General features: G+C 45.9%; 1 protein-coding gene across 4 annotated transcripts in view; it reads right to left on the bottom strand.

The window, feature by feature from the left end:
* The window catches only part of Atg5 (autophagy related 5), a 90,992-nt gene that overhangs the window by 10,743 nt on the left and 52,989 nt on the right, over positions 1-27,260 (bottom strand). For all 4 annotated transcript variants that reach the window (NM_001399021.1, NM_001399020.1, NM_001014250.2 and 1 more), the window contains one exon: positions 6,520-6,637. In NM_001399021.1, coding sequence (NP_001385950.1) covers positions 6,520-6,637 — 118 coding nt within the window. The remainder of the gene's footprint in view (positions 1-6,519; positions 6,638-27,260) is intronic.

The following is a 27,260-nucleotide window of genomic DNA, read 5'->3' as shown; positions in this document are numbered from 1 at the left end:
GGAAAAATATGGATTCATTAAAATTCTACTCTTTAGACTTCTGTGGTTTCTCATAAAGAATATTAAAAATAAGATCACTGCCAGGCATGGTAGCCCACCTTCAGCTTCAGCATTTGAAAGGCAGAGGCAGCCGGATTCTTGAGGTCCCAACTAAGACTATCACACAAGTGCACACGCACACACACACACACACACACACACACACACACACACACACACACACACACACACACCCTGCACAAAGGAAATGATTCTGAAGATAGATCACCTGAGTTGGACATTCCACGTCCCAGCCTAAGTTTTCACTGAGTTCAATGGTGACTTGACACTGCTTCTGAGATCACTGTCAACTTCAGGCTTATCTCAAGACTAGGCAGACAAACTCTCTCAGCAAACAGTGGGCATTAGCCTTTAGGCTATACAGCACACAGGGAGCTGGTGACGGTTTCCCAGTGGGCATGGATGTGTGGCCTGAGCCCTGCCCTTCCGCCGTCTACCTTCTGTGCGTCTTCCTTAAGACTCACTCTCTGCTCTCCCTCACCCTCACGGCTTCCGTGTGGGTCACCCCACAGCTCGACAGCTTCCTGTCCATTCCAACGCTTTCTGCAGAGAACGCCACCGCACTGCATCTTTCGTATCTTAGGGCAACAGGACAACATATACAAGACAGAGAAAGCGTGAAGGAGATAAAATTAAGCCATCACATGGGACCCGGAAGGCAAACAGTTGAGAGGAAGGTATGAAGGAGGACGGGAGTGCACAGCCGTGGGAGGAGCTGGGCAGGGACAACAGAGCACTTGCTGAACTATCAGCTCCCCAGTGGGAGAGCCGCAGGACACCAGTACCACCCTGACGTGCGTGGACTGAGTCTGTCTTCACCTGGCTGCTTGTGTAATACTAGATATAAAATCATGAAAACAGTCCAATACAAATAATGAATCAATGAAACCTTGAAGGAAATTTCTCAAAAGAAGAATGAAGGTTTGTCAGTCTGACAGGAAGCCATGGGAACAAAATTGTGATGGGGATGCTGAAGTGCACCTCATCACAGAGGACAGATACTGGTGCTCGGGGAGAGGGTGCTCGCACGCATGCTCGTACGCACGCAGGGGGTTATCTCTAAGAGGCTGGCTACTCAGAGTCTGACCGTGCTCCAGTGAGTACATGGGCAATACAAACTGGACTGTATGTATTTTTTCCCTTCTCTTTTGGGGAGGGAAAAGAGTGGTGGTGGGTGGACCTGGAAGGGCTGAGGCGTGTGATAAGAGTACACTGTGTAAAATTCCCAAATAAAAAGAAAGAATGGAGGCTTGTTACACTACGTAGCTTACTGGGTTTTATTATTATATTGGAACATTGGGAAATAAAGTATGACTCAGTGAAATTTACAGGCATTTTATGTTCTCCTAAATAAAAATTAAGCAGTGGCTTTTGGTGTTTTAAATATTAGCATTTAATTTACTCATTCTGTGTGTTAGAAGACAACTCTGGGGAGCTAGCTCTCGCCTTCCATCAGGTGGCTCCCAGGAAGTCCACTCAGGCTGGGGGCAGGCAGCAGGTGCCCAGCCACACCCCAGCCCGAGGCTGGGCCTGCTTCCTCACACTGAGAGGAAGGTGTGTGACTTCCGGCCTAGTACAGAAGAGAAGGTCTCCGAGTCACTTTAGCCCCCCGAGACCAGCCCCACGTACCTGTGCTCACCTGTGGTTTGCTCCTCCCACTGTGGCTAAGGCTTCTAAGCACTCGCAGATCAGAGGGAGAGCACAAAGGTGCTCGCTGCATCCTCCAGACCCCAACCTCACGGTCATAATGCAGCACATTCCACTGCACGGGGACAGGAGGAGCAGGGCACGGTGCCACAGGGGATCTTGGAGGACTCTCTTTTTATCATGTGGTGACAGCTAGTTCTCATCCACACACACCCACATTTCAAGTCTTCACTCTCAGCTCGAGTGCAGGTTTGTCAAAATGCTCCACTCTGACAGTGGACTTGAAGCTTCTGATTCTTCCCCACAGATTCTAAATGATGTTTTTCTAAACGTAAATATGAAATGAAAAGAGGCAAAGATAAAAGTCTTCCAGAAAGACAGAACTGAGGATATGCCCCACTTCATGGTATGAAGCTTATCATGGCACCCTGATACTATCTATGTGCTGTCAATGAAACATGGAGGGGAAAAGCCTGCTATTCACCTGAGACAGTCTGGTGTTGTGTCTGCATGTTATGTCTGTGCGTTTGTTCCTTGGAGCCTGCAGTGGTAGGGGAAACTGTCTCCTGAAAGTTGTTCTCTGACCTAACATAACATGCATTATGAGAACCCAAAGTCCCCCCCAAGCCCGTGTGTGTGTGTGTGTGTGTGTGAGAGAGAGAGAGGGGGGGGGGAGAGGGAGAGAGAGAGAGACAGAGACGAGAGGAGAGGAAACATATGCTTTCATGTGTAATAATTCCTGCCTCCTCCCCACCAGGTCTGAATGAGAAGAGGAGAGCAGAGAAGAGGAAAGAAAAGGAGAGGAGAGCAGAGGAGAGCAGAGGAGAGGAAAGAAAAGGAGAGGAGAGCAGAGGAGAGGAGAGCAGAGCAGAGGAGAGCAGAGGAGAGGAAAGAAAAGGAGAGGAGAGCAGAGGAGAGGAAAGAAAAGGAGAGGAGAGCAGAGGAGAGGAGAGGAGAGGAGAGGAGAGGAAAGAAAAGGAGAGGAGAGCAGAGGAGAGGAGAGGAGAGGAGAGGAGAAGAGAGGAGAGCAGAGGAGAGGAGAGGAGAGCAGAGGAGAGGAGAGGAGAGCAGAGGAGAGGAGAGCAGAGCAGAGGAGAGGAGAGCAGAGGAGAGGAGAGGAGAGCAGAGGAGAGGAGAGCAGAGCAGAGGAGAGGAGAGCAGAGGAGAGGAGAGGAGAGCAGAGGAGAGGAGAGGAGAGTAGAGCAGAGGCGAGGAGAGCAGAGGAGAGTAGAGGAGAGGAGAGCAGAGGAGAGGAGAGCAGAGGAGCGGAGAGGAGAGCAGAGCAGAGGAGAGCACAGGAGAGCAGAGGAGAGCAGAGCAGAGGAGAGCAGAGCAGAGCAGAGGAGAGCACAGGAGAGGAGAGGAGAGCAGAGCAGAGCAGAGGAGAGGAGAGCACAGGAGAGGAGAGGAGAGGAGAGGAGAGGAGAGGAGAGGAGAGGAGAGGAGAGCAGAGGAGAGGCACCTCAGAAGGTAAAGCTCCTGAAGACTGCAGTTCTTAACCTCCTCCCCCAGCTGGAGAGCCAGGAGGTACTGAATGTCTAGAAATGTAAAGCTTGGGCTAACAATGCAGGCTCTGCCCCCACAGCTCTCTACAAATGTAAAGGTGCTCTGACTCCCCACTCTTCCCTTCAAACCTTCCTCAACCACTCCTAACAGCCAGAAACTGGCAACCAGGAAGTAAATGACCTCAAATGGCAAGTCAGAGAAAGAAATTAAAATTTCAATCTATTGCTTGGATTAAAAGGACTATCAAAGGTTCCTTTTAATAAACAAAGCACAAGTGAACCCTGCAGGAAACACAGGCCACTCATTACAGACTCTGGAGACCGGGTTTAATGGTCTCATACACAGTGATCAAGGATCCTATATGTCCATATAAAGAAATACACTTGAATGTACAACAATGCCAAGCAACCAGAGCTTCCAGGGACTAAGCCACTACCTAAAGACTATACATGGACTGACCCTGGACTCTGACCCCATAGGTAGCAATGAATATCCTAGTAAGAGCACCAGTGGAAGGGGAAGCCCTGGGTCCTGCTAAGACTGAACCCCCAGTGAACTAGACTATGGGGGGGAGGGCGGCAATGGGGGGAGGATGGGGAGGGGAACACCCATAAGGAAGGGGAGGGGGGAGGGGGATGTTTGCCCGGAAACCGGGAAAGGGAATAACACTTGAAATGTATATAAGAAATACTCAAGTTAATAAAAAAAAAAAAAAAAAAAGAAATACACTTGAAATGACATTTCTGGAAACAGATTAAGGCTAAGCATGATAGCACATGCCTATAAGGCCAGCACCCAGGAGGCAGAGACAGGAGGATGGCTGTGATTTATACAGTGAGTTGTAGGCCAGAAGAGCGCTAGTCAAGGAAAGAGGGCTGTTTAAAGAGAACGTGGGCATGAGAACTGTAGACCTTACCACAGATAAAATGGGGAAATACCTTTTTATTTCACAGCCCTGGAGATGTAGTGAAGACACTCACAAGGTCTGTCATCTTCTAACGAGTGCTGGAAGAGTATGCATGAACCATAAAGGGTTCCAATTTCTAACACTTGAGTGGACAGGAATTAGACAGTGAAAATGCCACTGTGCCTCCAACAGGACCCAAGGCAGAGAGATTGCTCTGAGTTACTGCATATAAACTTTCGTTATTTTGAAAGTACACAAATATATTATCTACTAGAAGATATTAAAAAAACCCTAAACACAGCCCATTAACAACTGACTAGGACTCCATCAGAATTAAAACTATTTACCCTTCAGAAGAAAATGAAAAGACAGACCATAGATTTTGGGGAAAAAAAAATCTCCAGAGAAAGTTCTTCCAGAATATTTAAATATTTCTTAAAACAGAGTATTAGGGAAATAATAAAACGCGGGCTGTTTCATCGAAGGCACCTGTGAGGGGCAGTAAGGGCAGGTGAACAGAGTCTGCTGCCCCTCAGCTTGCTCAGCACATCGCACAGACCAGCTTCCCTACACGATCGAGACAGCGGACAGTTACCAGGAGGAAAATCCGAGAGGGAAACAGAGCCTCATGGCTGTGAGATGCCCACACATAGCCATCAGGGTCAGTGTAGAGCACGTCCCTGGTGCGGCACGGGTGGGACTGGGGGAGACCAGCACATTCCCTGTGGAATCTACCTTGGGTATTGAAACACGTTCCTGGAAAGATCCACGCCAATGCTCACAGCTGAAAAGTAAAGAGGTGGAAAAATGTGCTGTGACATGTTCACCTGAGCAGTAGGACTCCTCAACGAAAAGAAGCTCCTGACACTTGCTAAAACCAACCAACCAACCAACAAGTCCCCATTATGCTGGGCTGCAGGTCTACTTATCATATTCAGTTTATTTAAATTTATATTAATGTTTATATTATTATATTATTTATATATTTACATGATTTTTAAAAGGCAAATCATAGAGACAGAGAGCTGACCAATGGTTGCTTCTGGCTAGCGGTCAGCTCCAAGAGTGTAGAAGGGAACCTTCTGAGGGGACAAAAATGTTCTACTCCAAGTTCTGACAGAGCTCTGCAGAGGTTACTAAAAAGCTGTGGAGATATCAAACTTACTGAATGGCAGGAAGGCTTCCGAGAAAGTTAACGATATAAAACAGTAGGGTGGGACAGTGACCAAGGCAGACAACAGCTTAGTGTCATGTTAGTTGTCATAGATAATAGCACTTGGGGTAAGCCACACAAGGAATTCAGGAATTCCAATGGTCAGGGAACACTTACCCTACCTTAGAGATAGAAGGCTTTTGGGAGAGCCTGAGATGCCCTGATATAGAGTTTAGGAGCTCAGGTGAGGCAAGTGACACACTGAGACTTCGTAAAACATACTAAGAACCTCTAAAACCAATAAATCTTGTCTATCTTCAGTGATTTTGTGTTGTGGTTCATGGTCTGCTCTTTTTGCTTAACCCCTTCTGATTTAGTCCTGTCCCTATGTCCACACTGGTTCTAATTCTGTTTCTTAGGAAAACCACTTCCTTAGATTATTTCATAAGAAAGTACTGAAGTATTGCTTTCATGTTTAATAATTCCTTGCCTCCTCCCCACCAGGTCGGTGTGTAGATGAGGACGGTCATCCACCACTGAGGATTACTCTTACAAAGGTAATCAATGATGACTCTGTGACAGACCGAAGGCTGCACCTGAGAACTACTTACTTAGTGGGCAGTGGATGGGTACGAAAAGCAGCAGGACACCTGCATCTGTGTCATATGCATGTGTGTGTGTACATGCGCATATATATAGCAGCTCTCAGGTGGAAATCTGAAAGGCCCACACTGACTTTAGCATTGACGTAACAGCACATGTGGAAAACTCCACAGCTGACCGCACGTGACAGCTCACATAAAACTGTAGGCACACTAAAAATACCAGGGAAATCACCTTTACTCTGTGTGTGTAAGTAGGTGGATCCGTGTGCATGCACAAATTTGATATTTAAGCTTGCATTTTATCCCCAAATAACTCATTACATGTATGCAAATATTTAACTTCTGAAAGAAATTTGAAACACATTTCGTGCCAAGCATCTCAAATACATGTTTATGTGTACGGATTTTCAAATATACAAATTCATTAGACTAATACTTACAAAGCCCCAGGCACAAGTCTATTTGTTTTGCCAGACAGAACTGACCTGTTTGTGACAAGTGCTACGAAACAAAAAGACTTTCCCTTAAAGGTAAGGGAAATCCTCCCGGAAATGTGCCAGCATAGAGCACTCATTTACCTCAGCACCAAAGCTTCACAAGAGAACGCGACAGCAACGTGTGGCAGTTGCTAAGAACCTTACCTTCAGGGGCGACTGCGGAAGGACAGACTTCTCTTAGGAGATCTCCAAGGGTATGCAGCTGTCCATCTGCGGCCACAGGACGGAACAGCTTCTGAATGAAAGGCCGTTCAGTTGTGGTCTATCGGAAAATAAAAACCCAGGCGAGTAAGTCTTTGTTGCTGTTGCTGCTGACTACAGACACAGAGATCACAAGCACGAAGGGCATCAGTGTCTTCAGATGTGGCAGAACCATAAATGCAGACAGTAATTGTCAGGATCACTGACGCGAGATCACTGGGGAAAAGGGTAACATAATAAATGCTGGTCAATCAAATTCATGCAAGAACGGAATCTCAGACACCGTAAGTGATATGATGCAACCACCAAGTACAGAAATAATCCTGGCTGGAGGGAGGCTTTTTAAGGGGGTAAAGATACAACTCATGGGTTAAGAGTACCAGTTGCTCTTCCAAAGGGCTGGGATTTGGGGCATAGCACCCACAGGGTGGCTCACAACCAACCATCTGTCACTCTTGTTCCAGGAGATTCCAGGGGAATTACCACCTTTTCTGGCATCCATGAGGACCAGGTATGCATATGGTATATAGGCATACACACAGGCAAAAGGTTCACATTTCTTTGTTTCTTTGTTTTTTTCTTTCTCTTTCCTTCCTTCTTTCTTTTTCTTTCTTTCTTTCTTCCTTCCTTTCTTTCTTTCTTTCCTTCTTTCTTTCCTTCCTTCCTTCCCTTTCCTTTCTTCCTTTCCTTTCCTCCTTTCCCTTTCACTTTTTTCCAATCTTTAAAACGGAGCTTTTTAAATGAGTCTATTGTAAGAGAGTTAAGTGGGGCAATAGACATTTCATAGCAATGAATTCACATCAAGGGTCCAAGGTTTGAGAGAGGTAAGGATTTCAGTGCTGGGTGTGGGCTATCTCCCTGCTAGAGTTTCTGGTCAAGGCCCCCAGACTACCCAAACAACACAGCGTACTACCACTGCTCTTGGTTGCCCACCATAACCAGATAGTGAGGCCACATTGCTAAAGACAGCACACACTCTGGTTGCAGGACGTAGAGAAATCAATTTGGAACTGACTTGGAAATTCCTCCCTGCTGGCTAGCTTTCATAGTTCGGGAAGGTGCTGCACAGGGCCCTGGGGGAGGAAAGCCATCAACAGCATTACCCAGTGGTGGTCCCTGATGCACAGTGACCTGCCACTCAAGCCATGCCCAAGATGCTGAACTACTGGCCTTGACCTCTATGGGGTCTCCTGGTCAAACCCCCATGGCATGGTGGAGAACCGCCATGGCTGCTGTGCTAGAGTCACACTGTTGAAGTGGTTTCCACCCACACCTACGGATAAGCGCTGCTCTGAACTGTGCTCAGAGACGCTTTTTGCAGTGATGGAGACACATGGCTGGTCCAAGGCTTTAGTAAGTCACTGGGTGTTCGTCCCTAAAGAGGAAGTCTATTATCAACCTTCTTACACCCAAGGCTCACAACTCACAGAAGTACGTGTGTTGGCGGGAGGGGGTGGAGGGTCTGACCATGCAGAGGAGTGCGGTGACATGCTGTCCTGTAGACGTGATGTGGACAGTGCACTCAGGAGCACACAGCAGCTGTGGTTACCTAGACAAGTTCAAACCAGTCAACTTTACAGCACGACAGGGGAAGGAGGGGCTCAGAGAGTCCCACTCAGAGCTGAGGAGTGACTGACTGTTTCAAGCTGTTGAAAGAGACTCATTATCCTTTGGGTGTGTGGTACAGCCCCACACCTAAGGTGCATACAGGAAGTATTAACCGGACTGAGTTACTGAAGGAGGAGGGGAAGGGGGAGGGGGAGGGGAGGGGGAGGAGGGGGAGGAGGAAGAGAAGAGAAGAGGAAGGAGGAAAAGGAAGAGATGGAAGAGGACAAAGAAGGCATGAAGGGAAACGGGATACTGGGATTTGTGTTAAGTATGATCAAGGCAACTGCATTCATGTGGAATTGTCCAAGTATAAGTAAAAATATCTTCAAAAAACAAACACTGCCCCCAAAAGAACCCTGCCTGACTACTGCATTAAAAAGAAATTTCTCAGAAGAGTTACAGTGGTGGGGTTCCTGGGGCAACAAAGCAGCAGGATGGCCACTCCGGCAGACTTCATTCCTCTGCTCACCTTCCTTCATCGGTGACCAGAGTGCAGCCTTGCAGTCAGGTCGCTCAGACTGGCCAGGACCTTACCGCCCTGCCTCCACGCCGCCTCAGGAGCGGTCTGTAGCTCCAACTCAACTTACTTCGTGTGTTGTTAGAAGACTGTGCCAAGCACAGTTTATGAAATGAAAATTATTTCTTTTTACCTCAACTGTTAGTCCATTTTATGATGTTAAGTTTTAATTTTAAACCTCTTGGTATGAAAAAAAAGTCCCAAGATATGCTTAATCTAAGAATTTTACTTCAAATACCTGCACAAAAAGATAAACCTTTAGGGATAGGGAGGTGTGTGTGTGTGTGTGTGTGTGTGTGTGTGTGTGTGTGTGTGTGTATCCACACACTTTTAATCAGAGGAAGTTCTTAGTCTTTTTGAAAAAGCTAACACTTTAAGAACTAACAGAAGCTAACACACAAGGAAAACACTATGGAAGTGTGAGCAATTTAGGGGATAGCCAATAAACGCTCGACTATATGTGAACAACATAGCTGAGAGCTTGTGGCAATAATAAAAACAAATTCTACAAAGAACAATAGCCCAGCAACACTCATCAGAAATAATTTGGTTACCTTTACTAACAGTTAAAATTTACTGTTATCCTTTTATTTATAAAGCCTATAATTTAGTACATACATTAAAAAACCCTATCATGTCTTGGTAACTGATCAACTACACAAAGATAATAAAGCTAGGGAAATCCTGTTAGAAAAGAAATGAGAAGGGACTAGGGGCAATCACTTCCCATCGCCACCACCCACTTAGGGCTGTCTGTCTTCCTGGTCTCCAAGAGGCTTTTAAGACGTTTAGTAAGGGAAGTGACCTGATGAAAGAGGCCTTTTCTCCACAGTAATGGAAAGCAGCACGGGACAGCCTAGGTAGGTGATGAAGTGAAGGTGGCACGTTACAGGCTTCCTCAGGCCACCGCCTGCCTGCACAGGCCGGCGGGGAGGTAGGGATGTGGAGGGGCCGCACTGCATTCCCAACAGAGAGAAGCAGCCAGCAGAGACTGGAGCTGAGACCAGTAATGCCACAGTGAACTGTACAGGACTCCGTTCTCACACCGAGCAGCAGCAGCACCCTGAGGTAGCTCAGTTATGAGATTACTTACAAACAACAGGCTAAACAGGAAAAGCCAAATGGTCACAGTCACATGTTAAAAAAGAAACTCTAATTCCAGCATCGAAAAACAAATGTCCACAATAACACATCTTAATTCAATACCATAAAATGGCTACCAAGTCAATTCTCCAAAGGGAAGTGTTGTTTGCACTGACCAGAGAAAATGTAAAGAAAAAGGCTGCCAAACACAGCGGAGGCCATCAGTCAGTAACTGTATCAGTACTGACAGGACGACTCCAGCTTACCTCAGCTGGTTTACGAGGCTCACTCTGGTCATTTAGAGATTAGAAAACACATAAACAGTATAAGAGACACTCACAAACTAGGATCAAGTCTGATTCTCAGGCATCTCTGTCTGATTTTTAAGGCACTGTCAAAGAGTATATATAGTCTCTGAAATGAAAAAGAACTAGATGGCGGTTATATTCTTACAGAACTATGAACACAATGAAAAGTAACTACATTACAAACACACATGGCTGTATACAGATGAGGGCAAAACATTCCACCCTGCAGAGAAGCTTAAGCAGGAAGACAATTGAAAACAGCTTCAGGAAGTTCCTGGAACTGACCAGATTCACAAGGCCTCTCCTACCACAGAAAAGAATAAATGCTGAGAGCCCCTTTCCTTGAAGGGAAGACTATCAGACAGGCTGAGGGGCTAAGACAACTCTGAGACCAGACTAGCTGCCTGGAAGGGGTTTAGACCAACTAAGGCACTTGGAAGGGACACTCTGTAACCTGCTGAGCTGTCTGCAGGCTGTACAGTGTGTTCCAGTTCCTAGCTTTTGCGAGCTGCCATTCCTGCTGGGCAGGCATTGGTGATGCGGCTGCTTTGAGCCATTTCTACTTCAGTGAGTAACCTCTTACCCATACTCCTGTAAATAACCCCAATAAAACTTACTGGTTCACGAACTTGGACTTCGGTGGTATCCATACCCTATCTGGGGTGAACAGACCTGTGTGTTGTGTCTTCCCAGAAAAAAAATTTGTCACACAGCAATAATGCTCAGGACAGCAAAACTTAGAACTAGCTTTAATTCAAAAGAAAGAACAGTGTTCCAGAGAGGTTTCTACTTAAGACTTCAATTGGGTATAACCTAATGATGAGACGGGGCTGACTTATTAAAGGCTGGGCAGAATTCCCTAACAGTAGTTCTCCAAAGGTTTAACATCGCGCAGGCATTAGAATAACTATGCTTTAAATTAAAAATCCTTAAAAAAATAATAAAACCCAATGCTGCACAAATGATACTTTCTAAAACTAAACCCTTGACAATTGCTAGGTCACAGGATCTCCTTGCTCTAGCCGTTAGTTTTCCCTATACCATTGAAAGACTCCATTTTTCCTCTATCACTGACAGACTCCATCGTTAAAGCACAGCTTCTTCCATTCCATTCACAGTGGTAAGGCCGTCGTGGTGATGGGCACGGTGACTACGCAGGGCAGTGACGCTTCCTCGTAGCACAAGCCCGAGTGGAGAGCCGGGAAGCACTCGGACTCTAGTGTCTTGTACTGGGAGTCTTCATTAAAGCTGTGCTGCACTTCCTTACCAGGGCTCCTCATGAACAGACGGGCGGCACACAAGGGACTGTGATACAGTGATAAATGGCAGCAGAAACACAACCTCGATGCTCTGAGGAAATAAGATAAAGCCGGAACACAGAACTTCACTCTCAGGGCTCGGGTCACGCACAGCTTGATCACTTGCCTACCGTGAGCAAGGCTGGGCCACCAGACTAAAGCAAATCAAACCCAGGTTTCTCACCAATAGGAACAAAAATAGAGAGGGAGAAAAAACAAAAACAAAACCAAAACACCAAAGACAAAAGAAAACTCCCAAACCCTAACAGGTTACACAAGGTTACGCTCTAAGAGTGAGAGACACCCAGTGACTGCACAGCATGTCGTACGTGAACACCATTTCAAAAGACGACGAAAACCAAGGTGAAATCCAGATGGCCTCGAGCTTCCAACTCCTAACAGAGTTTGGTTTATTGTTTTTTTTTGTTTTTTGTTTTTTTTTGTTTTTGTTCTTTTTTTCGGAGCTGGGGACCGAACCCAGGGCCTTGCGCTCTACCACTGAGCTAAATCCCCATCCCCCTGGTTTATTGTTAATGAGGGAAGAGATAATCGCATTTCAGAATTCATGGGAACCAGGAGTAAAGCGCTTGTTGGAAACTAGTGGCTAGCAAACCCCAGCCGAGGGTCAGTGGACAGAGCCTAGCAGAAGAAACAAGTGTGACTGGAATCCCAACTCCTAACACAAAGCACCGCCTTGGAGAGACCCAACACTGCGAGTCCACTTCTCAATCTGATGAGCTGGGGGACGTCACCTATGATTAATTATGATGATATAATAATACGACAGATAATTCCCAAAATGTAGACTGAACAGTGCAGTGTGTGGAAACAAAGGCTGATTCTTTTCACTTTTAACTTTTAAAGCACTGTTAAATAAAAGGAACAGTAGTTGTTACAGAACAAATTACAGAGAGAATCGAAAGTAATTGACAGTCTCCTCAATCTCCTTTGATACTTTATTAACTCAAGTAAGTGCTCACGGCACAAAGTCAGAGAGAGAGCTTTACACAGACAGGCATGCTGTCACACTTCACCAACAGGAACTCGATGTAGGCTTCAAACTGTCAGGGGCACACGCGACTGACGATAAATCCATGCATGTCCAACTTCACATCACATGCTGTTCAGTACAGCTCTTCAGGCTTGTATTTAAATTAGCTTAAGAAATGCACAGTCACAAGAGGCACTAAGTAATCTGAACCGAGCAGTTCAGACGAGGCTGAGGACTTTACAGTCGAGTCTCTGGGGAAGGTGAGAGGGCCCAGGGAGAGGAGCAGGGGCTCGGGCCTTTCATCCCTTACGGAGGGAAATGGAGACTTGAAAAGGAGCACGTGAGTGGGCCTGCTAAAATACTCTGCAGCCCCCTTTCAATATTCCCAACGACACCGAGAAATAATAATTAGATCTGAAAAGCTGTCATTATCAGGGCCAGGAACACTTAATCTCTAAAGCAGCAGGGCCTTAATGGAGACCGTGATTAAACGACAAGCACGCATCCAAATACATCCTCACATCTGGCTAAGGTTTGTTTTGTCTCGCTGAGATTATTATACTTGTAATTCTGTCTAGACAATGCTGAAAATATTTGCCACATGATAGTTAAAGCCAATGCAGTTAGCAGTTTGTGTGCTCCTCACAGGCTTGCACTATAAAATACCTGTTCAGAGCAGCACGGTGGGCTACTGAAGGCGAACCCTTGCATTACTGTGTGTGCGTGTGTGTGCAGTGTACACGTGTACACATAGGCCAGGGACTGATGTTTTTTAAAAAATACCTTCTCCACCTTATGTTTTACATTTTGAATATTTATTCATTTATTTTTATGTCTTTTGTCTGTATGCAAGTCTGTGTACCACGTTCACGCCTGGTTTCCACTGGGGCCTGAAGAGGGCACTGGATCCCCTGGGACTAGAGTTACAGATGGTTGTGAGACACCGTGCAAGTGCTCTTCACAACTGCCACCTCTCCAGCCCCACCTCACCGTTTGGTCTCTCACTGACCCAACCTCCCTGTTTCAGCTGGCCTGGCTGAACTCAGGGTGCCCTGCAGTGGGTTTGGGGCAGCACGGCTACACGCGGCTTATGTGGTGCTAGGGATCTGAACTCAGGCTCTCACACTCATGCATCAAGTACTAGGCCAGCTCCCTAGCCCTAGCTGAAAATTTTTTTACATGAAATTTTTAGTAGCATGGCTACAGAAGAAGATTCAAGTAAAAATAGTACTGTTAACAGTTCTAGAAAAAGTTATCTTAATACAATAAAGACCTCTCTCCAAAAGAATTCAGAGTTATACTAAGATACTCATAAAGTTTCAGTCTACTTAATAACCTTAACATTTCTGCTAATTGTTCTGAAAGCCACACTAATAAGTCCGATGTATACAGGAATAATATAACTAATTAACTTACTTTGTTTTGAAAAGTCAAAGGGTAGTTTTGCATGAACTTTTTATCTTTACAGACATTAACAAAATAAATTAGAATCACTTTCAATTTGTACAAATAAAGTAGCAAGAGGAAATGTCTGAGTGAAAGCAGCCACGCTGATCTCAGAAGTAAGGCTGTTCTGAAGGCCAGTCAAATATCTTCCCCAGGAGACAAGTTGGGTCTAAACGGGGCTAAGAACCCGTGACTCTGCACAGAGGCAGAGCGTCCGCGCCGCCCACCCCTCCACACACGCTCCACTAGCTGTACAACGAGTGCTGAGGCTTACCATATGGGGATATTACCTTCTGATGATGCATATAATTTTCCAGTGCATCCCAATGAAGTACCTATCAATAGACTATATGAAAATTCCTGTTCAGATTTTGGAAGCAGCAAATAAAAGTGGTAATTCATAGATCTGACTACTGATATAAACTACAGGACAGCAAGTTTAAATAAAGCACTTGACTCTTGTGAAACACGAGAAAAGTAAGAGCACAGGGCGTTTAGAAGGACAGAGGAAGGAGCCTGCGGCCCTGGATTAACAAGGTGAGGTCAGGCTTTCTCAGCGGTGACAATGTGAAGACATGGGCAACAGCAAAGACCAAACTGAAGTTCACAAAAAGCTGAAGTCTGCGCTCCAAATGACACCATCAGGAAAATAAAAAGGAAATCCACGAAATAAGAGGATATATTTGCGGGGTTGGGGATTTAGCTCAGTGGTGGAGAACTTGCCTAGCAAGCGCAAGGCCCTGGGTTTGGTCCCCAGCTCCAAAAAAAGAAAAAAGAAAAAAAAAAAAAGAGGATATATTTGCAAAAATATATATCTGGTAAGACTAGTACTTAGAATATGTAAAGAAGTCTCCAAAGGATAGTGAGACAATCTCATTTAAAAACGATCAAAGGGGCTGGCAGGATGGCTCAGCAGGTTAAGGAGCTTGCTGTGCAATCCTAATGACCGGAGTTTGATCCCTGAACCCATATAAGGTAAAGTTACTGGGGTCGCCTTCTGCGCGGTGTGTTCAGATACTAATTTCTGAGCCCAGAGATCTGGTCCAGTCTGGACACTAGCACTGTCATGAGTATTGAACCATCTCCTGGATCAATGTTGTGTCAAGGATGCCCCCAGTTATCTCTGATTGGCTAATAAAGAGCTCACCAGCCTGTGGCTGGGCAGAGAAGGCAGGACCTGTGGTCCCAGGGACAGGGTCCTCAAGAAGGAGAGGAAGGAAGAAAGGAGATGGCCATGAGGACACACATGGAGCAGAACTCAGTAGAAGGGAAGGACCATGTGGCTGGTAAGGAGACAGCTCAGAGGGTTACAACAGAAAATGGCCTAGAGGTGGTTCTCAGTGGGGAGATGAGCGAGAGCTGCGGGACATGGAAGCCTCCTCTTTCGGAGTAAAGACTGAGACTTTGTACAGGGACGGCTGCATGAAGTCTGTCATGGTCTGCATGAAGACATGCATGCGACTAGACTAACAAGAGTAAAACGGCTGCGTACTCAGGAGCAGTCAGGACAAGAAGGGCAGGACACTGCCGCCGCCTGCCACACACACAAGCTTCTGTTTTAGTTCTCTTTTTAATTCTTACGAGATAGGAGTGGTGTGTCCTCTTGGGGAAGGTCGCAAGCTTTCTAAGTGACTATGAGTTCCTTCAAAATAATTATTATATTAAAAAAAAAGAAGGAAAAAAAAGGTCAGTAGCACCCAAACAAGGGCTAGAGAACTATTCTTATCCTTATCAGCTCAGAACAGGTCATACTCCCCACCAGAACAAGCAGTGTAGCAATTCTTAGTTAGAACGGAAGAAAACTTGCCTGGTTGACAGAACTCATTTACTATTTTATGACCTGATAATTAAAATACACCCGGAAAGGTTTTAAAGCTTCACGATGAACGCTTACTAAGTGCATGCAGTTAGTAGGGTCACCGTGAGCACATGTGCACCCACAGATGCCAGGGCTCCAGGAGCTACAAGGAAAGGCGGTTAGGAGCTGCTCCAGTGAGTGCTGGGAGCCTAAGTCAGAGCCTGTCTACAAGAGCTCCTAGTCCTGAGCCACCTCTCTGTCCTCGGTCGCTTTCCATCCACGTGGCCTGTCCACTTTATTCATTATCTTGCCTGCCTTTTATTGTCAGTGGAAATACTTTCATAAAATCCAAAGTCACCACGAATGGGTTTTCTTTTAAGATATGGCCATGACCTTGAACAAGTGAGAAATCCCTGGGACTGGGGAGCTCTGAGGTCGATTCCTGGTGGGTACACAGGATGGGGCTAACCTCTGCTCCAGCTGTCCTAACACCCAATAATGAGTGCTGCCACTGCTGGGTGTGACGCATCAGCAGGCCAGGTAAGTCTGGAGCCGCCTCCCAGGGCTTTGTCACCTGGAACTGCCTGTAGGCCAAGTGGGCAAATCGGGACCGAGGAGCGGCAGTTCAGAGGCCTGAGCCATTGCTTGGTGAGCAGCAGGTCAGGCAGCATTTGCAACTTGTATCCATCTAGGGCTCAGTGTCCACTCTGCTACCTGCTTCAGGGTGCGCTCCCAGACACTGTGGTGAGCTGGTCATGGAGGTGGTGACTGCCGAAGTCCAAGTTGTGTCCTACTGCTGCGACAAGGGGCAAGGACACACCGTGCTGCAGTGTGGAGGGAAAGGCAACATGTACGTGTGGCCTGAACTGCAGTAGAAAGATCTTCAAGGATGAACATGCAAAGGTGTTCTTCAGGGGGATCTGGTCCAACATTCTCTGTGGCAGAGGCAAGGGCTTCCTGCTGGCCATCTACAAGGAACTCCCTGTAGTATGTCATACAGAGATGTCACCACTGCAAGAAGCCACCAGGAGTCCTGGAAATGCTCCTGGTAACTGCCATTCAGTCACATCCAGGAAGGGGTGGAGAGAGGAAATTTATTCTTTCCTTTGGTTGGTTTGTTTTTTCCCTTAAAACAGCGTCTCTCTGTACAGCCCTGGCTGTCCTGTAACTCATTCTGTAGACCAGGCTGATCTCTACCTTACAGAGATATGCCTGCCTCTGCCTCTGCCTCTGCCTCCAGAGTGCTAGATTATAAGCATGCACTATTATTCACTGGCTGACGCTCACTCTTAAAATCCTGTAGGATCAGCCTGGCCCATGGGAGGTCTCAGCACTTTAGCTCAGGTCCACAAGCCAGCAGGTATAGACTTAGAATCCAGACACTCATGGGCAGTGCTGTGCAGACAATCCCATGCTCCCACGCTCCCCTTTGCTATGAAGCACTAGCTTCTCTGGGCATGGCTACAATTACAATTATCCTCTCTGTTGGGCCTTCTGCTGGGAAACAATAGCTAGGACCAACACTGGCTTGTTATAATCCTCCTGCCGCAGCCTCCTGAGCACTGGGATTATAGGCATAATCCCCCGGACCAGGTAACTGATTCATTTTCACTTGTCTCTCGCTATTTCTATTCAGCTCCTGTCGCTACCTTTCCTTTCCTGTACCTATAGGAGGTTTCCCACGTACAAGTCTGCCTCTGTAGTACCGAGGACCACGCTGAAGCAGCACGAGCAGCACAGGTGAGGCTCAGGCAGTACTGCCAGGACCAGCCTGGGACAGTGTGAACTTTGAACAGGATTCTGGGAAGATCATGTACATCAAAGATGGACATGAAGTAGGTATTGTGACACTTGCCTTTACTCCCAGTATTGGCAGAGGCAGAGGTTGGCAGATCTCCCTCTGTGAGTTTAAGACTGGGCCTAATTTATATAGTGGGTCTGGACATCCCTATGTGGAGAGACCAGTCTCCAAAGACAAAACAAAATGAAACAGATTGAAGTGATTCTTATGTATCTGAAGTAACAATTTGCCCAACTAAGGGATGGAGGCCGTGGCACTAGCCGGGGAGGACACACTGTGGCTGAGGTAAGCATGGCTTCAGGAACAACTACCAAACTGGAGATGAGCAGAAGAGCATGTTGTTACAACTAAAGTACAACGTTTCCGTGAAAGCATTTCAGTTGCCCTAGAATGGACTGCAGTTAAGGGCAATGCTCCTGCTCATACCGAGCATGAACATGAACGACACCCACAATAGAGGAGTGCTGTTAGAACACTCTGAGGAGTACAACTAATCCGTCACATGTACGACACAGAAGGCATGGAAGTGAAAATCTACAAACTTTAAACGAGCCGTATATTCAGGAAGAAAGTAAATTTGTTAGTTCTACTGCATTAAGCATTCCTAAAGCAACATACAGAAAGTTCAAACTACACTTTGATGTGCAGATTCTTTTGAAGGCCGCTCCACGCTGTTTTATATGAGGCAACTGCAGCTATAAGGAACACCTAGGGAAGAGCATCCCTCCCTGATCCTAGGTTACTTGAAACAGACACAGTCAGAAACAGCCTTGGCTTGCAGTGGTAATCAGCTTCTTCATGAGAAGCGTTCAGTGGAAGCTAAGCAGGCTTCCTTCAGTTTGCCTTCAGCAGCCTGCTCCTTTAAAAGGAAACTTCAAGACTTTCATTAAAATAGAAAATGGTTTACTGTGTAGTAAAACCACTTTTCAGATTACTGAGTCAGAAGGAGGATTCCAGAAGGGAGGGGAAATGCAATGGTTGGGGAGAGAAAAAGGAAAAGAGAAAGAAGCAAAGATCAAGAGAAAAGCCTATTAGAAACGTTATTTAAGCAGGTAGAACAAATTATTTCCTCTTGCATATAAGAAATAACCAATAACTCTCTTATCTATGCTTTGAAATCTCTATGTAAAATAAGTACTACACCGGGTATCTCTGACATTAGCTTTTTATCCCTTCCACGAGAGGGTCTAACACGGGCTGGCCTCCATCTTGCTGTGTACCTGATATGACCTCGAACGTCTGATGATCCGGATACAAGGATTACCACAGGCTTGCGGCACCTACGCCTTGTCTTCCAGGTCTTTAACTTTGAAAGGGCGCTATTTCTTAGCACACGTTAACTTCCTATATTTCAAATATTATGGTTTACGATGATGACATGAGGCCATGCTGATGAGGCGTAAAGGATGGTCAATCAAGTTCGATAAGTAATGTGCCTTCTCACAATGCACTACCACATCCTATTACACGAGTAGATCAGAGTGGACTCAACAGGCATTCAAAACCTGAATTCAACACCACTTCACAACTAGTTCAGCTTGATTGCATTGGTGTTATATGTAATTGTGTCATAACCTGTGAATGAAGCAGTGGCTTTCATGTAGTATCACACCGGAGGTACACATATGGTCTATTCAAATTTGTCTTCTAAGTTTGTCTCGAAGCCTGTTAGATTGCAATCAGACTTTCAGCAAAGAGCTTTCCCTAACCCCTCAACTCAAGACACTGCTCTCCATCAGCGGCTTCTCCAACCAGCACTGACCTCGTACCCTCTGTCTAAGCAGACCACTACAGAATCCACCCTGTTCAAAACAGTGTGTTCTCTAAAATGTTCCAAGGCATAAAACTCAGATAATACAACAGAATATATCAGACTGATGGCCACTAGGATGAGGGGTCATTTTCCTTCAGGTGTGTGGCAGCATAAACTGGATTCAGGGAGAGCACAAGGTAGGAGGGACACATGCTCGGGAGTGTGTGAATGGAGTGGGATGGAAAGAGAGGAGCTTGGGTGGATATAATCAAGATACTGTGTGTGTGTGTGTGTGTGTGTGTGTGTGTGTATACGAAACTCTTCAAGAATACAAATATTTCTAATGTATGTGACTCAACAACATGTCATACATTTTATAAGACACTGATAGAAAACATACAAATAAAAAAACTGTGCAGGCGCCAATCAGAAAGAATACAAGTTCCTTTTACTTAGTTTGCATGTTTGCAAGTGTGTGTGTGCGAGTGGTACTGGGAAGAACCTTGGTTCTTGGGTGTGCTAAGCACATGCTCTACCACCTGTAGCTGGAGCTACACTTCCAGCCTGCTCTGTTCATTCTATACTGATTTTCCTTCTAGTATTCCTAAGTGAGTGCCAGGCACACAACCTACTTGGACACATTAGCAAACAGGCATCTTAAAGTCTGAGTTAATTCGACCAAAAGCAGCTCTCGTATTCACCCAAAAGAAGGAACCACTACTAAGAATCAGAGCCTGGTAGCCCTGGGCTCAGCAGACAGGTGGTGCTCTGCATGGTATATGGAAATCATTTATGAGAAGAACAGGGAAAAATTAGAAGGCCGTTTTCCCTATCGAAACAGATAAGTGATTACGCACAGAGCTGTCAGCGGGCTGAAGGATCGCCTGAGAAGCAGCATTCCAGATGCTGACACTATGTCGTTTCAGAGACTGGAAGTCCCACGGTGGGTGACGAAGAAACCACCTGCCAGTTGGGATAGCTGTGACTTAAGATAGGGTCACTACTGCTAAGATCATATTAAGTTGGGACAGCTGTCACTTAAGATAGGGTCGCTACTGCTAAGATCATATTAAGAGAAATGGCAAATCAGGCAACTGGAGCCATGTGTCCAGGAATGCTGGGAGAACTGAACTCAGTCACCGAGCCTGTAAAACAGCACCTACCACCAGAGCTGAGGACTCCCCTCAGGAGCATTGGGAATAAACATAGTTTACAGGTGTGATATGTAGACAGCTTTCTGTTTTGTGGTATTAAATACTAAACATGCTTCTATTTTCAACAGTGGTAACATTTTGAAGTGTCTTATATTTAACAGAAGAATCATCAATCAATTTTTAAAATGACCGTGTTCTTACTGTTCTAATCAAGTTCTCAGAAAGGAGAGGCGCAATCATCATGATAGAAGAGAAAGACTACCAGGAACTGGCAGCAGGGTGTGTGTTACTAAAATAGTAAAACATCTTACTTTAGAAACCCTGATTACTGTGTGTTCTGTGTGCATGTGTGCTGTCACGTGTGTGGTGGCCATAGGCCAACTCTGAGGAGTCTGTTCTCTTCTTCCACCTTTGTGTGGGTCCCAGGGACCAAGCTCTGGCTGACGGACTTAAGTGGGGAGTACTTTTCCCTCTCGATCACCTCATCCCAAATACTGTTTCTTACAACAAAGAAGCCTTAGTGAAACTGTTCAAATAGTTTCCTTCCCCATGCCTTTAAGGTGACACTAATGACCGAGGCTTCAAGGTCACTGCAGATCGTCTCACACATACGTGCAAACAACAACATCCTCCTATTCCTAAAACTGATCTTGAAGGGATCAATACAAATTGCCTACTTGGTAGACAAAGAGCTTTCTCTCACGAAGAAAGGGCTCCAGACTTTTAGCTCTGCTTCAGTTTCTTCAGTGTCTGTGGCTTTTCTCTATCAGAAGAAAGGGGATTGAGGCTGGAAGCCACAGAATGGGAAGGGAAATATACATGTGTACAAAATGAACATGATTTCAAATAAGAAGCAGTGACAGGCTAAGAGAACAAAAGAAATGAACCCAATAGTCCATGAGGGAGACCAGGCTCTGCTGAGAGGCTCCACGGTCTCTGCTCAGATCTAATCAGCAGATGGGTGAAGCCAGTGTCGTGTCAGGGATGAGAGTCTCCACAAGCTCATCTGCATACGAAACATGAGCACATACGGGAATAAACACGTGTAGAATAGTTAAAACAGTATTCAGTCCTCAAAAATACAAAATAAATGTTAGCAATTACTGTTATTCATATATAACAGTTTGCTTTCCTTACAAACTTTTCCCATAGGAAGTAACTTAACTCTAAACCATCTGAGATTACTAAGTACTTTAAAACCTGCTGTGTTGGACTGCCCCCTGCAGGCCTCGGTTTACCTACTTATTGTAAAAGGAGCACAGAGAATATAGGATTCAGATGTGTTTAAAATGACACTAAAGTCATTATTCAATCACTCCTAACAGTAAGACACTGTCTACAACAGCTATCAAGATGCAAAGGAAGTTAACCCTTTACCTCATCTCCTAATTACAGGACATCTACACTTCCACAGAACGCATCAGGGAACAGAATAAAAAGCACCGTGTATTACGCGGAAAAGGGGAAGCTGAAGAGAAGGCTGGAGCTCGGCAGGCAACCAGTTGGACACCAGGCAAGTCAGCTTCATGTCAAGCTGTCTTATGCGAAAGTCAGTGTTAAGGTGTCAGTCCCAGTTTCTGCCACGGCCAAGGAGTAATGCCTAAGATAAGAGCCAAGAATTAACCTACACACAGCCCAGGTGCAAGGTTAGGAAAGATTTGCCAGAAGTGATGGTGAGGTGAGGCTAAACATGGCAGACAAGTTCTGTGAGGAGGAAGGGTAAGATGCCAATGGAAAGATGAGATTAGATGAGTGAGGCAAAGAAAGTGAACAAAACTTCCTCCAAAGCGTGCAGTGCACCAGCCTGCAGGGGAAGAAAGGCACAGGCTTGCACTGCTCGTGGTAGGAGCCACAGGCTTGCACTGCTCGTGGTAGGAGCCAAAATGCAGCAGAGTCTGCAAGCCCATGTGTGAACAGTTCCTCACACATTCCACTGGTCAGAACAGAAGGCCCGACACAACATTAGGAGAGTTTGCAACAAAAGTATGATTTAAGGTAACACAGAACGGACCTGCCCAGGGCACGGCTGAGTGGATACATCTTTACCTATTTATTCTCCATAGCAAACGTTCTTAGACATTTACTGTGAGTCAGACACATTTGATCTCGACAGTAACAAAACATTACAATCCTGTATTTTAGATGAAGAAGATCCAGAATTGAGACATAAATGCCCACGTGGATCTCAGCCTGCCTGGTGCTGCGACCCTTTAATACAGGTCCTCATGCTGTGGGGCCCCTGACCATTCATTCAATTATTTCACGGCTCTGTCATAACTGCAATTGTGCTCCTGTTGTGAATAGTAGTGCAAACACCTGACGTGCAGACTACCTGACCTATGACCCCCAACAGGGCTGTGACGGAAGCACAGCCTGGGAACCGCTGGCCCAGTCTGCCCTGAGATTCCCACCGTCTCATCTGCACACTCACATGCTCATGCTACAGAGCTGCTCTTTCAGTTTCCCGGGGGTGCTCAGTTCTAAGCTGGAAGCTGGTGGAGAAGACGGTCCCTGATATCTGACACAGCAGACTCTAAGGGAACTCAGTGGCACCTTCTGAGCCTTAGAAACCATTAACAGCAGAAGCAGCACCCAGGCATCACACCTTCAATGCTAGAGACAGAGCTCAACGCCAACACACAGCAAGTTACAGGCCAGTCAGGGCAATAGTGTGACGCTGTCTTAAAGTAACCCCTTGCCCCAGTCAAACAACAACAACAGCCCCAGAAAACACCTCGTCTTTATTGTTTTCTCCAAATCTCTACAAAACCCATTTATCAGGCCTTGGAGGTAGCAGAGATGCCTTCTTCAATAATGGAGTGTGTCAGCCCATCATATGACTTCCTCCACAAGGCAAGGAGAACACTGACGTGGGTAGTATGAGCTGTCACCAGGGAGACGCCTCTGGGCAAGCCTGTGGGGTTTATGCTGATTACAGCGGCAGGAGCAGCAGCACAGCCCATCACTCTCTCTTCCTGACTGCTTTACTTTCCCACCATGAAGCACTCTACCCTAGAACTGCGAGTCTCAATAAGCCCTCCTCCTTCCTCCCCAAAGATGCTTCTGTCAGGGCATTTACACAAGAGAAGAAACTAAAACACTAACAAGGTCTCTTAAAATGAACTTGTTCTTGGGAAGTTCCAAGAAACAACATCCCACTTTAGCTTTCTTCGATTCTGAGGGCAAAAGCTTTCCAGTGGGCCCTGCACTTCCTCACCTGGGATCAGGCAGCACTGTCACTAGAGGATGGGCAGAACGGGACCGTCTTTGTCTGTCCTAGGAGTCACCTGGTCAGACATCAGGCTTACTCAGTGAAACCAAGTTTTTACCTTCATCGCTACTAGAAGACAACAGCAAACTAGTTAGACAAAAAAACTGAGTAGGGCAATCTAGAAACAAGACATTGAAGTGGTATGAAGGTCCCGACACATCAATGCAGTAGACTGCAGGAGAAGGATGGGAAGGAGGCACAGGCCTCCATCTCTGAAGAGTCACTCTGTCTGCCTATGTGGCATCTTCCCCTGAGCTGTGCACGGGCAGTCATCACTTGCCACACATTTTTGATAAGAACGTCAGAGAATTAATCGATGCCTGAAATCTGGACCCTCCTCAGATTAGGAAGTACAAGTTAGTCCCAGCCAACCTAGTTTTTGATTAAAATCAGGTACCATGAAATCCCTTCACTGTCACATTCTTAAAGGGGTCACTGGATCACAGCAGAAGGGAAGTAAACTTGGCAAGCAAACCTCTCAATCAAATGAAAGCATCGAAGGCTCTAGTGATACAGTACATGGTTTATACTCAACAATGGGGGGCAGGGTTCTGGTGGGTTCGAGGCGCAGACAAACCTAACTCTGACTGTTTTACAGCTGATAAAGATAGGCAGAGATCGCCCAAGCATCCTTAGGAACTGGGCGCCATTTCCCAACCTTTCCTTATTGTTTAAATCTTAAAATAACAGTTAAATTCTTCCCGAGAGAGTCTCCAGCAAGCCCCAGTACACAGTGACTAAGCGAGTGGCAATGGCAGACCACTGGGTCCCTGAGGACCCCCTTCTTTATCTGACACAGGGACTCTCAATGCGGGAGCCCACTTTTGCAGCTTATTCCTTGACAAATTCCAACTCTTCATGTCCATTCCCAAACCAATGTCTCCTTTAGCTACGAGTCCTTCTCAAGTCCTTCGCCTCACTTCCTTAAGGAGGCCTCTTCTGCCCTCCCTCTTGGAAGGCAGGCCCAATGCCACCTACTGGCATCTGACTTACTGCAGCTATTTCTCCTCCTCACTGACGTCGCACTGGTCTGTACACTTTGAGCATCAGTTCCCTTTAACCGCTCTGCTAACAGTTTGTAAGCAGTGTAGTGTAGCGGCAGTCTACACCATCCAGCCGACTCTGTGGTGTGTGGCTCAGGGTGGAACGTACCACGTAAGACAAACGAGTCTGAGCTTCCTTAGTGAGCTTACCACGGAGAAACAGTCAGATACCCCATGCGTCCTGAAAAGACAGCTTCCTCACAGCATGCTAACTGCAGGGCATAAACCCCAATGGCTAGAGACTTCCAAGTAAGAGCCAACCCAGACTTTTTGTGACCATTTTACAAAGCTTCTTGGAGGCAACCTCATTAACGCCACCTACTTAGGTATGCAATTCTAAATAACACTGGCTGCGTGTTGGAAACACCTCTTGCCTTTGACCTCATTTCTAGAACACTGGCTCATACTGAAGCACCTGGAGTTCTGGAACACAGACCTGAAACTCACACACTGACTACTATGTAAATGACAGACAAACGGTGTGTGACACCGCTAGAGAATTCTGGAAAAGTCTGACTTTTACCACTGAAATTCTGTCCCTTGATGGTACTCATTCTGAGTCCATGATGAACACTACTGCATATGGAAAACAGCTCCTAACATGGCTGCAGAAGTCCAGCGTAGGAAGAATATCACGAGGAATGTCACAGAATTTTAAATTCCTATTGGCTCATTGGGCCAAGCTGGCTCAAGCTGCCTCATTCATTGTGAAAATTATGTTACAAAAATATGATAACCTAACTTATAAACAAAAATAGTTGTTGACACATCAGAGCTGGGTCTGGCTGCTAGCTCTCTATTTCTTTTGAAGTGTCCTGGATAGTGGCATGAGTCTTTTCAGAGTAAACTAATATTTTAGCACAAATTATTCTTTGGATATTAAACATGGGTTTCTGGGCTTTCTTCAAATACTTTTACTTTGTACTTTTACAAAGTATTGTGTTCACGCTCAGTCCAGCATCTAGGAAAATGCCCTGCACACGTATTTCTGTCGTCTTATTGTGTGTGTGTGTGTGTGTGTATGTGTGTGTGTGTATGTGTATGTGTATGTGTGTATGTGTGTGTATATGTATATGTGCGTATGTGTCTGTGTATGTGTGAGTGTGTCTGTGAGTGGTGTGTCTGTGTATGCATGTATGTGTGTGTCTGTGTGTGTGGTGTGTGTGTGTATGTGTGTGTGTGTGGTGTGTCTGTATGGTGTGTGTCTGTATGTATGTGTGTGTCTGTGTGTATGTGTGTGTCTGTGTGTGGTGTGTCTGTGTGTGGTGTGTCTGTGCGTGTGTTTGTATGTGTGTATGTGTCTGTGTGTGTGAGTGTATGTATGTGTGTGTGTATATATGTGTGTGTGTCTGTGTATGTATGTGTGTGTGTGTGAGTGATGCTCACATTAATCAAAATGCTGCATAAATAACAGCTCACCTAATAGATTGTTACAGCCACACAGATCGTCAGAAAGTGGAAGCCAAGGTCTGATGCTACTGCTAGAATATAATTAGGAAAAAGAAATGGAGGCCCCATTTTCCTTTGATCAGGGCATAAAAAGAAAACTTAAAAAATCTAAGAAAGCAAACAAAGGTAACAATAAACAAAAACTATAAATCTAAATTTCGGTATTTACTTACATACCACATTTTTTTATCCAGATTTATTCAGTCAACTCAGAACCAAAATGCCAATGAAGAAAAAGTTGTGAAGCAACTGAGAAACAGTAAAATGCCCTGCCTCCCCCACAGGAAATGCCCTCCCCCCCCCCCCCCCCCAGGAAAGGGTCTGCAGGAAGCTCAGTCCTCACAGAGCCCCCATCTGGCAGCCAGGCCTAGTGAAGTCAGTTTTGAGAAGTCTCTAAGTTCCCACTTTCTATCTGATGACAGACTTGGACAAACCATCCTCTCAGGTCAGGGTGGTAATGTGCACCTGAGATGCTACCATATGCAAACCTCTGAGTTCAGGATCAGCCTGGTCTACACACCCTGCCTCCAAAACCAAAGGACAAGCTCTGTGCTCCCCCACACCCAGCTCTTCTCTATGGTGATACCAAACATGAGGTATAAATAACCCGATTCACATTGTCCCTGAAACAGAACAAAGAGGAGGCTTCTTCCCAGACACCTGCACTACTGGAGCAACTACAAGTCTTAAATTAAATTACACCTCACAATCCAGACCCTCTGTGAGGCTGTGGAATACCTGACAGTGAATTACTGGAGAGCTCATGGCATCTGAAGATGAAAATAAGACTTAACAGAATTACATGCAGGGCATTTTCCTAGATGCTGGACTGGGCATGAACACAACACTTTGTGAAAGTACAGACCTCGGAAATAACCCCTGCAGGGCTAACTCACAGTACTCATGCTGTCAATTTCTGCTATTTAATGACTTGTCATGAGAGTACCCCGCCTCCTAAAACACTGTCAGTACAACTTTACAGTGTCCGCAGCTGAATCCAAGCTCATGTTGGCTAGTAGCGAGCACTCCAGTACTGAGCTGTACCTGCAGGCCCTCAACTTAACACTTGCCACATGCCAAGCGCGGTGCCTGGGACCCAGCCTCAGCAGCAGAAGGACCAGCAGAACTAAATCAAGCAGGAAAAGGATGCTGTAGGTGCTGCTT

Source organism: Rattus norvegicus, chromosome 20, assembly GCF_036323735.1.
Source record: "Rattus norvegicus strain BN/NHsdMcwi chromosome 20, GRCr8, whole genome shotgun sequence".
Taxonomy (NCBI): domain Eukaryota; kingdom Metazoa; phylum Chordata; class Mammalia; order Rodentia; family Muridae; genus Rattus; species Rattus norvegicus.
This window is presented reverse-complemented; position numbering and strand designations above follow the sequence as displayed.